The 13,526-nt window shown below is 47.2% G+C and overlaps 1 protein-coding gene across 1 annotated transcript in view; it reads right to left on the bottom strand.

Annotated features, from left to right (window-relative positions):
- LOC119386915 (insulin-like growth factor 2 mRNA-binding protein 1) overlaps nt 1-13,526 on the bottom strand; it is a 64,634-nt gene that overhangs the window by 16,808 nt on the left and 34,300 nt on the right. Inside the window, exons 12-13 of the mRNA XM_037654202.1 lie at nt 6,458-6,586; nt 5,028-5,141 (exon numbers count right to left, since the gene is read on the bottom strand). Of these exons, the coding sequence (XP_037510130.1) occupies nt 5,028-5,141; nt 6,458-6,586 (243 nt within the window). The remainder of the gene's footprint in view (nt 1-5,027; nt 5,142-6,457; nt 6,587-13,526) is intronic.

The following is a 13,526-nucleotide window of genomic DNA, read 5'->3' as shown; positions in this document are numbered from 1 at the left end:
CCCGATCCACGCGATACCGTCCCCCGTTTTCCTCGGGCGGAAACTAAAGAGGCTTGCACTTTGCCTCCCGTACACGCGTCATTTTTCGAACAGTGGCGATTCATGTGCTTACAGCCGCGGAGTGATCAAGCAGAGAGCACTCCGCTCATAAACACAGCGGCCGTCGCCGTGGGAACAACCAGTAGAAAAGCGCCTCTCAACAGTGTCGCGCACCCCGCCAATAGAAGCGCCGCGTACATTGCAAGGTTCGTGAGAATGCCCTCCGATTTTTAGGGGCGCAGCTCCTCTTAGTCTAACCTTGTCCCATGTCAGGCGTAACCGGCAGTATCTCCTGAACAATATAATAGATGGCGCTGTCTCATAGAAGTACATACAAACTGCAGTTGACTGATGATATTCTAGATGGCGCTGTACACAATCTATGCTGGTCCAATAGAAGTGTGTGCAATAGTGCACTTGTGTGAATCACCACTAGATGGCGGTGGGAGTGCCGCTACTCTCCAATCGGCTGCTGCGCTGGCTGTGCCTGGGTTGCGGGGAACGAGTGCCTCTCTCAGACTCCTGGATCGTCGCCGTACGTGTCGGATCGTTGGTGGGGCATGGACGAAGCCGAGCGGCGGGCGCGGAGGGCAGCGGCGGCTCGTGCTCATCGCCAGGATCCCGCGGTGTGAGCCCGAGAAGCGGCGGCGAAGCGAGCGCGGCGCCAGTGGTCTCACATTCAAGGAGCCGACGCGCGGTGCGAGTGGGAATTTATCACTCATTCGTTTGACCACAGTTGCGACGTGTGTGATTGACTTTGGTTCGATAATAACCTCACCGCGGTGTTTCACACTCTTTATATGAGGTACTGGGCGAATTTCACGGAAGAGTTTCACGGTTTACCGATGATTTCCTCTGGAGCTTCGCCCGACTCATCATCATTCAACCCGTGGATATGCTGTGATTTTTTCGTTGTTTGCATTTTTTCCATGCGCTGATCGTAAACGAGAAAGTGGGAGCGGAAAGGCGGAACTTTGAGCTTTGAAACGACGCCAAGATGGCGGCTCTCGGTGGCAGGAAGGACGAGATACTACGCAACGTTACTAGATACCTTGATACTACGGTCCCTAGAATATACTGTTCTAGGGACCGTAGAGATACTACGCTGTGAATTGCGCCGTTTGAGCGCCATTTTGGGCTTCTTTTTCACCGACCTCACTTACAAAATTATTTTTTTTGGGCACTTAGAGTGCATTTTCAGCGTAATTGTTTAGATACTGCGTAAATAAGAGAGAAGAGATACCAAAACGAGTGTTTTCCAAGAATTGAATTTGTTGCCTATTCTTGCAATTTGATCCCCGCACCCCCCCTTAAACCACTTTTGGAGTGAGCGGTTGGGGAAAGCGCCAGTTTCCCCGCCGCTACGAGGGAAAGCCAACTTCTGGGGGCACTTTTGCCCCGCTTGACGTTCGATATATCGGGAGTCGCTGCTATTCTTGTTTGATGTAACCGTAATTTTCGCTATATATTCTCACTAGCTATACCGTGTTCAGAAGTTGTTCGATATACAGGATAATTCGATGTAAACGGGTTCGATATAGTCAGGTTCGACTGTAATAGCGTTGACTCGTTGGACCCGCTGTTAGGGGTTCTGCTTATCAGCATGTCGGAGCTTATGACGAATACCACCGCGGCACAACTCATTGTACTTGCGATTGAGCATGACCTACTTTGAAACATCGGACACCACCGCCACGCACATCGCAGCCGAGCTTTCTGCTCAAGTCGTGGCTAGGCCTAACTCCACCCACAGTGCCGATGTACGAGACGAATCCGAACATTGCGGGCAAGAACATCGTGCCAGCGGACATGCAAAAGTGAAGAAGCCACAATGTCCTTCGTCGCAAGCAACGAATCACGTTGTCCACTCGCTCCACAGAACCGCGGATGGGCATTTTGCGCATCGGCAGCGGACCCCCAGGCCAAGCTCGCCACCGCTCGGAGAAGCGGTGGCAGCAGCTAGCAATTTCGCGCGTCAGCGTCGTAAAACGCAACACCAAGCATGCTGTGCGCCGATTTTTTGTCGCTACAGCTACACATAACTGATCATTGACAGACCGGAGATCCACGGCCTTCGTTCTTAAAATCGGTACGTCGATATCCACGGCGCACTGTTCCCGTCCTGAAAGTATGCTAAGCAATGTTTGAAGTCAGAAGTTATTAAATTTCGGATATCCGTGGTAGAGAAGTCTGTAAAGGAGCCCTGACCACCTTTCTGGCCTGACATTTTAGTCAATTATACCTGAATGTCCGTTGTACCAGAATCCGTAGTAAACGAAGCTTAATCAATGGAACAAATATGGAGGTCAGCATAACGTCGCAAATCGGTATGTAGTATCTGAATGTCTGTTGTAAACAGATCCGTTGTAACGAGGTTATACTGTAGAATATCATGAAGAATTTCAGCAATAAAAAAATGCACATTTTTGGAGTGTATTTCGCGAAAAAAATTCGACCCTCAAAGGGTTAATTACGTGCCACGTGACGCTTAAAACAAGCTATCAGCAGCGTTTCCGGAACAGATGATGTCTGCCGATGTATCGCTGCCACACTTTCTCGCTACCGATTGGCCTAGACGTCACGAGCCACTGCAGCGACTGCGTTTTGTTGTCGAGCCGATTTGCACAACTGGAGCTGCGTCGGCAACAAGCATAGCGTCATGGCTTACTCGGGACACATGCTTGAACTATTCAGCCGAATAATTCTTGGTCCGTGGTTGTGATTGAGACTCTGGCGCAGTTTGGCGCAATTTCCATTGATATTAGGGAGTTTTCGAATAGGGGCCCAAAAAGTTTGGGGCCCCAAAGCCCATTGCGTGTGCTCGCTTTGGGTCCAGCAGGAGCGTTTTCAAATAGGGTCTGCTGCGCTTTGGACACTCCCACTATTCTAGGTCACTCCAGTGTTGGCCAAGAGCTGTCGCTTCACAGGGTCCATCATGTTTGTTTGACGCAATGCTTTAGGGGCAGGCTTCGGGGCTCCCCCGCTAGATTCGAGAAATAGCGTCTGCAATGCAAAACACAAACGCTGTTTGGATCTTGTACATGCGCAGTGGCCTCTATGCTATTTCTTTGGGGCCCCTATTCGAAAACTCCCTATTATCAGGGTGGTGCAGGAGTGGAATGACTGCAAATTGTAATTTCTTGCAATTTGGTCATGTGGGCATAACATACAAAATTATGTGGAAAATCAGAGACATCAAATATACGTTTTGTTATCTTTTGTGGAATCTACCTACTAACATTACACAGGGAGACACACTCCCGCGCAGGAATCTCAACGGGAGAGAGCAATAGTGTCTTATCATGCATGCTCAAGGTCATTACGTACACTGAGATAACTTCTTTCCCCCGTGCCATCCCTCCCTATGTAGCTTCCAGCGTGTTCGTTGGGACAAGAGAACAGAGAAAGTGCTCTAAGCACGCATTCTTGGCAAATTCAAGAAATTTTTGCAGCAATCAATTCGTGAGGCAATAAACTAAGGTCATTTGACGACTTGGAAAACTGGTAAGGATGAGAAGAAGGAACACTGGATCACGCTAGACTCCACATCGATTTTGGCCACCTGAGGGTCTCTAATAAGCACCAAAATCTAAGCACACTGTGTGACTTCATTTTGTGCCAATCAAAATGCCATGGTGAAAAATAAAACCCGCACCCTCTGTTTGGCAGCACAACGCCATTTAAATTACCGTATTTACCCGCATAATTTGCGCCCTCGCATAATTTGCGCACCCCTAATATTTAGCCAGCTTTGCTAAAAAAAAATATTTACTCGCATATTTTGCGCTCCCCGCCCCGCTCGAGCCAGCTCGCCGGCCGCGAGCACGGGGAAACTTTGAACGGCCGCGCCCCCGCGGCCCTCACCGAGCAGGCAAGCGCAGTCATACGCAAGACAGGCAGCGAGTGCGAAGTCCCTTCTTCCGATTACTTCGTTCTATTCTCCGGAAACCGCCGAGACCGTACCAACCGTACCCGAACACCCAAACCTGTTCACGGGTTGTCGGAACTGTTCGAGCGTTCTCTCGCCGTGAGAATGCATGCACGCGACACGGCACGGACTACTTTCTGCATCGGAGGCGTGCGAGGGCCAGTCGCGCCAACATTTCCCCTCGCTGACCCTCCTCCTCTGCGTCCGCGCTGCGACGCAGCCTTCGTTGATTTCGGAAGTTTAGGTTTCGCGATCAGCCAGTTGCGTCGTTGCGTTTTCACTGTTCTCTTGCGCTGGGCTACAATAACTATTCGGCAAAATTCAAGCTCACTGTTATAGAATTTGCCTAAGGAAACGGGAACCGTGCCGCAGAAGAGTTCGCTTTTTAATACAAGACCGGGAAGGAGACCGTTCCGAGGATCGACCGAAGCATAGAAAGTTTCCTGCCATTGAAGAATACCTTTTCAAATATGTGCGAGAGCTTAGGCCCACCGGTATCGCCGTGCCGTGGCACCTTGTTACTCCCAGCATTGTCGCGAAGAGCTTCAAGAAGACGCCTCAACGCACTCGACGGAACCAAGGACAGCGCGCTTTGGGAGGGCGGGGACAGCGGCCGCGGCGATGATTCTCAGTCGGACTTCTCAACCAGTGATTCTGACTAGACCATGTATGACCGAATCTGGCTGGTTAATTAAAGTACGTGCTAATTCTGTTAAAAACCCTTCGTTTGTGCTATAATTTATTTTCTTCTTTAATGTATTATATCGCGCGTGTTAGGACTATATATTGTGCGTTATTTCAGATGTGCTCGTGAAATCTCCGCGTAATTTGCGCACCCCCTTTTTGGAGCTCCAAATTCACGAAAAAAAAGTGCGCAAATTATGCGAGTAAATACGGTATGTATACGCTTGCCAGGACCACCGGACGAGTCTAAATTACATTTTCACCAATTAACAAGCTTTTACTGTATGCACAGTCATGGTAGGTTGTGCCATCAGCTTCACCGCTATCTCCCTGGCCTGTTCCTGACAAAGCAGGCGAGAAAAATTAGCATGCTCACATGGGTGCTGAAGAAGTCGCCCAGAATATGCACTGGCGTCTCCTCAGTGTTGGCGTTCTGGCTCTCTTCGGGCAGCTTGATGAGTGCACGGGTCAGCCGCTGAAGCTCCCGGACCTGTTGCACACAAAACCCGTGCAATGAACAAACCACTAATCAATCCACAATCTTCGCATGTTATGATAAGGGTAGGTGAAGTTTACTTGACACAAAGGCCACAAAGTTACAAGTTAATGAAACTGTATGCCCTTAGGGTGCAACGCATTGTGATTGAAGATACCTTTCGTAGCGTACTATAGTTGGATACAACTTGAGAAGTCCATGGCATTTCATCCTGAAAGGCGGATGCGCACAAGCCTGCACCAATGGGCATGTGCTTCAGACTGACATCGTGAGCCGGGTGGCTAGATGTCAGTCTGAAGTGCCTTCAGAGAACACTACAGAGTGCATCAGCAGGACACTTTTTATTAGTCGCAGAGGCGATCAACTGCTGTGCCTCTGTCGTCTGGGTGGGGCCTCTCCGGACTTCGTAAGTTGTAGCTGACTAAAATTAAACGTTATCACACAGAAAAATTAAGCACTCAACACGTTCACAATGTGAGAACTTTATACGCACTCTAGCAACACGTCTGAAACTGAAAAAAAAATAATAATAATAAATCCCTTATGCAATGCGATGGATGTTTGCACATTGCATTTTCGTTTTCGAAGCATCTAGACATTTTGTTTAGGTTACATTCTTGACTGTAACTGTATCGTATCTGATTGTAGAATGTGCTGTATAAGAGAGCTGCGGAATAAAGCTTGACAAAGAAACCCCTCCTGTCGCCTGGGTGTGCATGACATAAGACTGAAATAGAGCAAGGAAGTCGTGCGCACATTAGTTATCGGTGACTACAGTGAAACTTCAAATGCAGGGAATGCAGCGTAACTATGCACTGAACAGTAGTATGCAGTAACCGCGAAATACTACATAACCCAACGAGTGCGCATTAGCAATGCATTGCTTTAAAAACAGGCACGTGTACATTTCTAAGTCATCCCTTGTTCGACTATTCGAATTTGCCCGAATATTCAATTCCTGAACTGCATATTTGGGAAAATCCGAATATGCATTTGTCAAATAAAAAATGCTTCAAATAAAAAAAAATATTTGCTTCGTATTCGAAATTTTGAATATTCGCACGCCCCTACTTGTAAGTGCTCATGCAGAAGCAGACTGAAGGTAATCCAGCGACATAAGCGACACCCATCAAACACGTTGCAAAGCACAGATCCCAAAAGCGTTATAATTTTTTCGTTTTTTTTTTACCATGTCATTTTCACTAACGCGTCAAGGCAAAATCATAATTACACAAGGCTAAGTATATGCATACTTTGAAGACTCCACACCGAAAAGAGCAGCTTGAATCCGAGAGTCACTGGTAACTTACCGTTTGTCCACCTTTGCCAATGATGCGGCCAACCTGGTTGGAAGGTACGAAAATCTCTACCCTCAAGGTGCCATCTGGATTGCCCATACAGCCTTCGTAGCAAACTTTGTTGAAGATCATGCTTTGTGCCTGCATCAGAAAAAGACAAAACATTGAAGAAAAAACCTGCAGCAGCAGCGGAAATGCATAGAGTATTCTACAGGCGGAAATACCACCACACTGATGTCAATGATCACTTTTCAAACATCTCGAGTTGCATTCTATGTGTGCCAATTCTTAGCACGTAAATTAAGGATTTGTCTTAAAGGAGTACTGACACGAAAATTTTCAGTTGTTTTTTTGTGTCAAATGAAAGGCCAAGCCCTCAAGAGCCTAGAAAAAGGTAGTGCTAAGCGCAAATGCACCCTGAAGAAGTAATTACAGTATGTCTTTTAAAAGCTAGTTTCGGTTCCTACTGTACCGCGACATCACAACACAGTATGAGCTTCCGGTCACGTGCTCGCACAATATAGTGACATTTCCACGGCCGTTCCGCACCGTGGCTTCGTTGGCAACGTACAGGCGGCCATCCTGGAAGTTTTTATACCTGACGTCATCACAACTAGCCAGACTGCCGCATGAAGTCACCAGAATTAGTACTGCAGCCAGACGTCAAGCCAGACGTCAAACTAGTGTCCGTCTAGGTGCACCATGAAAAAACTGAGTTTAAAGGGATACTGAACAAAAATTTCAGAAAGCTACGAAAACACTTGCATTCGACTCGGACGACACGACTGTTCCTATAAACAGCGTTTATTTCACGTAATTTCGAGCAGTTGGCCGTATTTTTAGTGGATTGTGAGAGCGCGGCGGCTGCACGCAGTGCGCTTGTCGACGGCCGTGACGTCGAATGCTCTAGCAAGAGGGGGGCAACCGGCACGCTCTCTTCCTGCCCTGCCACTTCCCTTTCTCCACCCCTCCTCTCAAGAACACCTTCCCGACCGTGAGAACACGTTTTGAGAGAGACGCGCGGCAGTGGGTGGTGCCTTGCGATTCGATAGACCTCTCCCTGTTTGCAAACAGTGTGACGTCACTGGCAGTGTCCCGCCCGCCTTCGGTCCCGCCTTCGGGCGTCCCGCCTTCGGAGCAGGTGCTGGTTGGCAAGAAAGTTCCGCCGCCGGGATATCTCTGCATAGCAGCACTGCGTGTGTCTGCTTTACTTCGATAGAAGTTTTTGCAAATTGCCATTTTCTGAACTCACAGCTGTTAGAAGGAAGAGTTACATCCTGCAATGAACGATTCTGTTAGGTCAACATATGATTTGCTCGTCGTGGATGACAGCCATAAAAAAATCTCATGCTCCTCGAAAGCGAACGTTGTACACTTTCACGACGACTGGTGTTTGGAAATATTAGCATGGCATGGATGTGAACGTACTCAATTTCCGGCGCGAAATGTGCACTGCAGTTTTAAATGGTGTACAGCATTGGCGGTTACTGTGCGCGAGGTCACGGATTAGATTCTCACTCACGGCGCAAATTTCTGATCAGAGATGAATGAAAGCAAAAAAAAAAAAAAACGAAGGAAACACTCATTAGCCTGCGTTCGGTTAACAAATCGCCGTGAAAATTAAGGCAAAGCTTTCCCCTACGGCGTTCTTCATAATCCACTGAGCAATTTTGATATGTTAAACACAATAATTTAGTTATATAAATAATCTCTTGCGCGGTTACTTCGCTGTATCTGATGCCTACAACGTGTTTCTATACTTACTCCCCTCCTTTAGCACTTTCGTAACCGCGCCTATTCCCATCGATAGTATGTTATCGATGACTTCAAGATCAAGTTTTGGCACTCTCTGAGCGGTTCTGGACAGCTAACGCAATACAAAGCATAAAATAACATGTTTTTTATCAGTTTTGTTTGCGAGTTTGTTTTTTCCACCGCGGGGAGATTTTTAAAGCTCGTTCGCAGTCGGGTAGGTGAGCGCTCGTTGTATCAGACTTCGCGTCGACGCCGCTCGCGGGTGCTCCTCGGAAACGGCGAATTTCGACGGATTCCGATTAACATGAGCGGGAATCTCTGGATGATGGCAGCAGCAGAGACACGAAAGACGACTTCGATTCGCCAGGCGAAGTCGTACGGACGGCGAAAGTGCGTCAAACCTCCCCGGAACATCAGCAGCTATCCGCCGGTAAGTTTCGTCTTCTCCTCAGGTCGTTTTATCACTGCCGCGCGTCGATGTAAACGTATCCGGTGTGTTCTAACCTTAACAGCTCTTATCTGCAAGGTGTTAACTTCATTCGGGCGGGAGCATTTGGCACCGGCTGCAGAAAGAGTGTAGTTCTCTTCGCGAAGACGGCGCGGAGCTCCGGTGTGCTGCGCGGCAGCGTCTTCGCGTTGTTTTTTACCGCAGAAGTTGTCAGAGAGACATGCAACCACACAGATAAGTATGCGTGGATGCATACTTTCGAAAAGCCAACATACAGTGAGAGGGACGGATCCACGGAGGGAGGTTACTGAAGAGAAAATGAGCAAGTTCGTCTCACTCCATGTGTACATGTTAATCGTTGAAGTCCCGCGCTTGCATTGGTGTTGGGGTCGACGACACGTATTTCCAGGCCTTCGTCTATCGTCAGTGATGCCACGGAAAAGGTTCAAGGCTTCTTGAGTGTGTCTGATCTGAAGACGACGACCGTCTCATCCCACGAGAATCTTCACGTGTCCTCTCTATTGCAACACATGAACGATTTTTCTACGCTATCTTTTAACCTCGTCGGAACCTTTCAGTGAATGAGAAAATAGTGAAATGTGAAGGTCGGTATGGTATTCGGCAGTATATGAGCGAGAAAGAGGTCAAATGAGAGTACAATTATCGATTTTTGCAGATTTGGAGCAGGCTACACTGTTCATTTCAACAAACATACAGGAAAATTGAAAAATACCAGAACTGCAAGCTATGTTAGGAAAGCTGAACAGAAAAAAAAAAATTTTTTTTCCCGAAACATGCGCAGCCAGCCTTTGTTTCACCGCGTCGAGAACCTGCATCGCGCGGTGGCATGATAGGTACTAGTGCCTATATTCTTGTATTTATGTAAATAATCTTTGTACTTACAGAACTTATATTTCCACTATTATTCTACGAGGGCTTTGCGTTCAAAACGTATATTTCGATTTTTTTTAATGTTTAACCTTTGCAGAGTAGCATCGATGTTTTTATGAATCTTTCTTTCTTTTTGATGCATTTTTCTTTGTTTGATAATTTTTTTAAGTTATTAGAAATAAAACTGTTGTTTGAAACTAATACTGTTAGAAAGACCAACTCTTCCTCCATCATTTCGTACCCTTCACTTTAGCATCAATTATAATTCTTTGGCAGGAAAAAAATATTTCCTAGACTAACCAAAAACAACCGATTTTTCCGCGGTCACGAAAGTGTTAGACTTGGTACACAAACTCGGAATGTCACTTCATAGATATCGAGCCGTAAGGATAAGCTAACTAGAATATGACAAACAAGAATCTCCACTGTTTCCATTAAGGCGTACATCTCCAATAAAATGCGATACGCGTATGGTTCTGGATATTCGCCGTGGTAAACCGTACGTGCATGTTCGGCAATGCTAAAATACACTGGTAGCTCATGCGTAGTCTCACCTTTCAGTCCGGACATCATGCACTTTTTTTTGTCTGTTGTTTTGTGCACCCAGCACAAACACTGAGATGTACGCACTCGCAGATCATCGCGTCAAATAAAATGTTCAATCCTGATGTTCCATCGACAACCGGTCACTGCAAATTGCCCTGTTAGATACAACGCGTGCCAATGTTTTCGCAAACAAGATGCATCGTTATTCACACAGCACACACCACACACAATATTGTCACTTTCAACGTCCGCAACTGTGAACCGATATCGTCGCTGCGTTTAAACGCACACTACACGGCACAGTAAACGAGGCACATTTTCGAAGACGATATCGCTGTTTCTCGCACAGACCACCACGTGGGTTCACTTCTCCAAGTTAAACAGCCAGCAGCGTGGCAAATTTTTCGTCACGCAGTCAACGACACATTTATATGTTCTTTGACTTATACCACAAATAATCTTGGAACCGAAAGATTAAGAAAAAGGTTCAAAAGAAAGAAAAAGAACGTGCGCCAAACACCGTGCGACTGTACCACGCTGAGCCGGCAGCGGGAGTGTTTAGCCAACCACCCGCCGTTGCACGTGCGCCAAGAAGTCACGTGACCTGACGTCACGGGGAGTGAGTGACGTAGGCTGGTAGAGGTCTATTGGTAAGCGATTTTGCAGCGAGTACGGTTGGCGAGTCAGTATCCACCGAGTTTCGCGTCATTTCCTCTCTCTAGATCGCGGCGCGGCCGCTAGACGCGCCAACTTGCGAAAAATGCATTAAAGTCATTATTTTCTGCTAGTCTCTGGCTGAAATGAAGGTTGTTTCAACAAATTTCAGCACCCAATCTTTCAAGTGGGCCATTTATCTCGGCGGCGAAAATTTTGTTCAGTATCCCTTTAATATCAAAATAACATATCAGCATTTGCTGGGCCCGTATTCTCAAAAGGCGACAATCGCAAAAGTATTGCCTTTGGTGCGCGCTGATTGGCTAATGAGCAAACCGGAAAAGTTAGGGCGCCGTCTGGTAATTCCGCCGACGTCAACTTTACGTCATGGTGATCGACGGTGCTCTCGACATATTTGCAATAAACGAAGGCACCGTAAACCGTCGGTTCGTGGTGAAGTCTAGCATTTCAGTGACGTAGGCTGTAGCTTCTAGTATTCAATCCTCGGTGGATATACGCAGCATTTTTCACGCTGAAGCTTTCATCGAGCATTACCTTGGGGTGTTATCAGCACTCGTTCTTTGCCAGCGCGTGTTTTTTCGTGGTTTGAACGTCCCAGGAGCATGAACCGTGCGTTGCTCGCGTGGCTTATCGCAAGCCGGCAACATGTTGAGATCTTGAGACGATGTCGCTGCGGCAGCACGCTACAGCTGAACTCTCCGAGTACGCCGTGTTTAACTCTCAACGAAAATACGTTTCACGCAAAGTTGCATTCTTTAAATATTATACTGTGCATTAAATAATCGAACAAAAAAAAACGTTGAAAGCACTTTCAACACGTCTTATACTTCAAGCAGCCACAGCCAAGCAGGCCAAGCCTGGCCACTGCGTAGAAGCAGCAGCACACGCTCGAAAACGCAGCACTCTGGTTGCTCTGCGCTCGTACGGTGCGCTCACTCCTGTGTTGTGAGACATTCGTACTACCAACGGTCAGTTGCAACAATGACGTCACAGGCAAGTCTTTTTTTTACTTATTGAACGCATCAAATTCTACGTCACCAAACGCGATACTATGGCCTTTTGCGATCGTTTGAGAATACGGGCCCTGAGCTTCACATTTGCTCAGAGCTGTCTCTGCATACAGGAGATTAGTATGGCAGAGTGCAGGGAAGACACAGCTGAAACTGAATTGGAAGCAATTTTTGGAGCAGCAAAACTCGCTCGAGCAGCAAGTGTGAACTTTGATTGTAGGGGCGCGGTCGCGATCACTGGCGCGCATGCTATATTGGCAAGCATCAGTGCCCGGTTCGTATACTCTTGTACGTGTTGCACTCTCAACGCGAAGAGACTGTGTCAAAAGAGCATCTGTCACGGGTGCGGCCGTATTCTCTTACACCAGCGTTTTGTAGAGTTACGAGAGATCGGATCCAAAAGAGATAGCTGCCAGGCTCACTACGTATAAAATTACAATTTGTTGCTATCGCATTCATTGCTTTGTCCTTGCGATGAAACCGATAATTTTTAATTTTTTTTTTGTAATTCTAATCTGCATGAACTGTTTCCCAAGTAGTCTTTAACATGACTAGAGCGCCATTATCTTCTGATATTGCTGATATAATTATTACGAATTCCATTTCACTGATTATCGGGGTCTGAACGTTTTCAGACTTCCCAGGTTCTAATTTTTGTTTCCTGACATAGATACAGTCGAACCCGACTATATCAAACCAGTTTACATAGAATTATCATGTATATCGAACAACTTCTGAACACGGTATAGTTACAGTGAGAATATATAGCGAAAATTACGGTTACATGAACAAGAGTAGCGGCGACTCTCGATATATTGAACGTTGAGCGGGGCAAAAGTGCCCCCGGAAGTTGGCTTTCCCTCGCAGCGGCGGGGAAACTGGCGCTTTTCCCCACTGCTCACTCCAAAAATGGTTTAACCCGGCGGCGCATGACCCACTCTCCCTACCGTGACTGTGCCACATCAATCAAGCTGCCGCCACCCCCCTGCAAAAAAACGATCCTGACTCGCCCGCAGCGCTTGTTGAGACGGCCAATCAGGGCCTCTTGTACTCTCGTCGTGCGAGTTATCTCCCTGCATTTCTCGTTCGTTGTGCTTTGCACCATGCGCCTGTGCCGTGATGGCTAGCGTGAAGCGGCAGAATTTGCCTTTCGCTGTGAAGCTTGAAATTATAAATCGAGTCGAACGTGGTGAGAAGTCGGACGTCGCAGCAGCGTGCAAGATTCCGAGGAGCACTCCCAGCACCATCTTGAAGAATAAGGTGGAGATTAGGGATAAAGTGGACAAAAGACCCGGTGCCTGTGGCGCCTGACGAGTTTGTGAGTGCAGATGATGTGGCGACCACGGGTGAGCTCGAAAACGAAGACTACATTGCCAACATCCTACCGAGTACAAGTGAAAGTGGGCACAATGACCAAAGCAACGACGATCCTTTACCCACATTCTCAGAGGTGATTGGTGCTCCCGCACTTGTCCGGCGCTTCTGCACGAATGCGGAGGGTTGCGGCCTCGCCTGCTCCACTCTTTAGACCATGTTGAGAAATGCGTGCTGTTGCAGGCAGCGAAGTTGCTCAAACAGAAAAAAATGGAAGACTATTTCAAGCGCAACTAAGCTAGCTTCGTCAATAAAGTACTTTTATGAATGGTATGTGAATTTATGACGTCCAATTCTTTAGCAGGCTTATATCGAATTATGCCCTATATCGAACTGACAGGAGTTTTTTTGCGAGTTTGATATATCCGGGTTTGATTGTATG

Source organism: Rhipicephalus sanguineus, chromosome 3, assembly GCF_013339695.2.
Source record: "Rhipicephalus sanguineus isolate Rsan-2018 chromosome 3, BIME_Rsan_1.4, whole genome shotgun sequence".
Taxonomy (NCBI): domain Eukaryota; kingdom Metazoa; phylum Arthropoda; class Arachnida; order Ixodida; family Ixodidae; genus Rhipicephalus; species Rhipicephalus sanguineus.
Note: the sequence above shows the minus strand (reverse complement) of the source record. Positions and strands in the feature narration are given on the sequence as shown.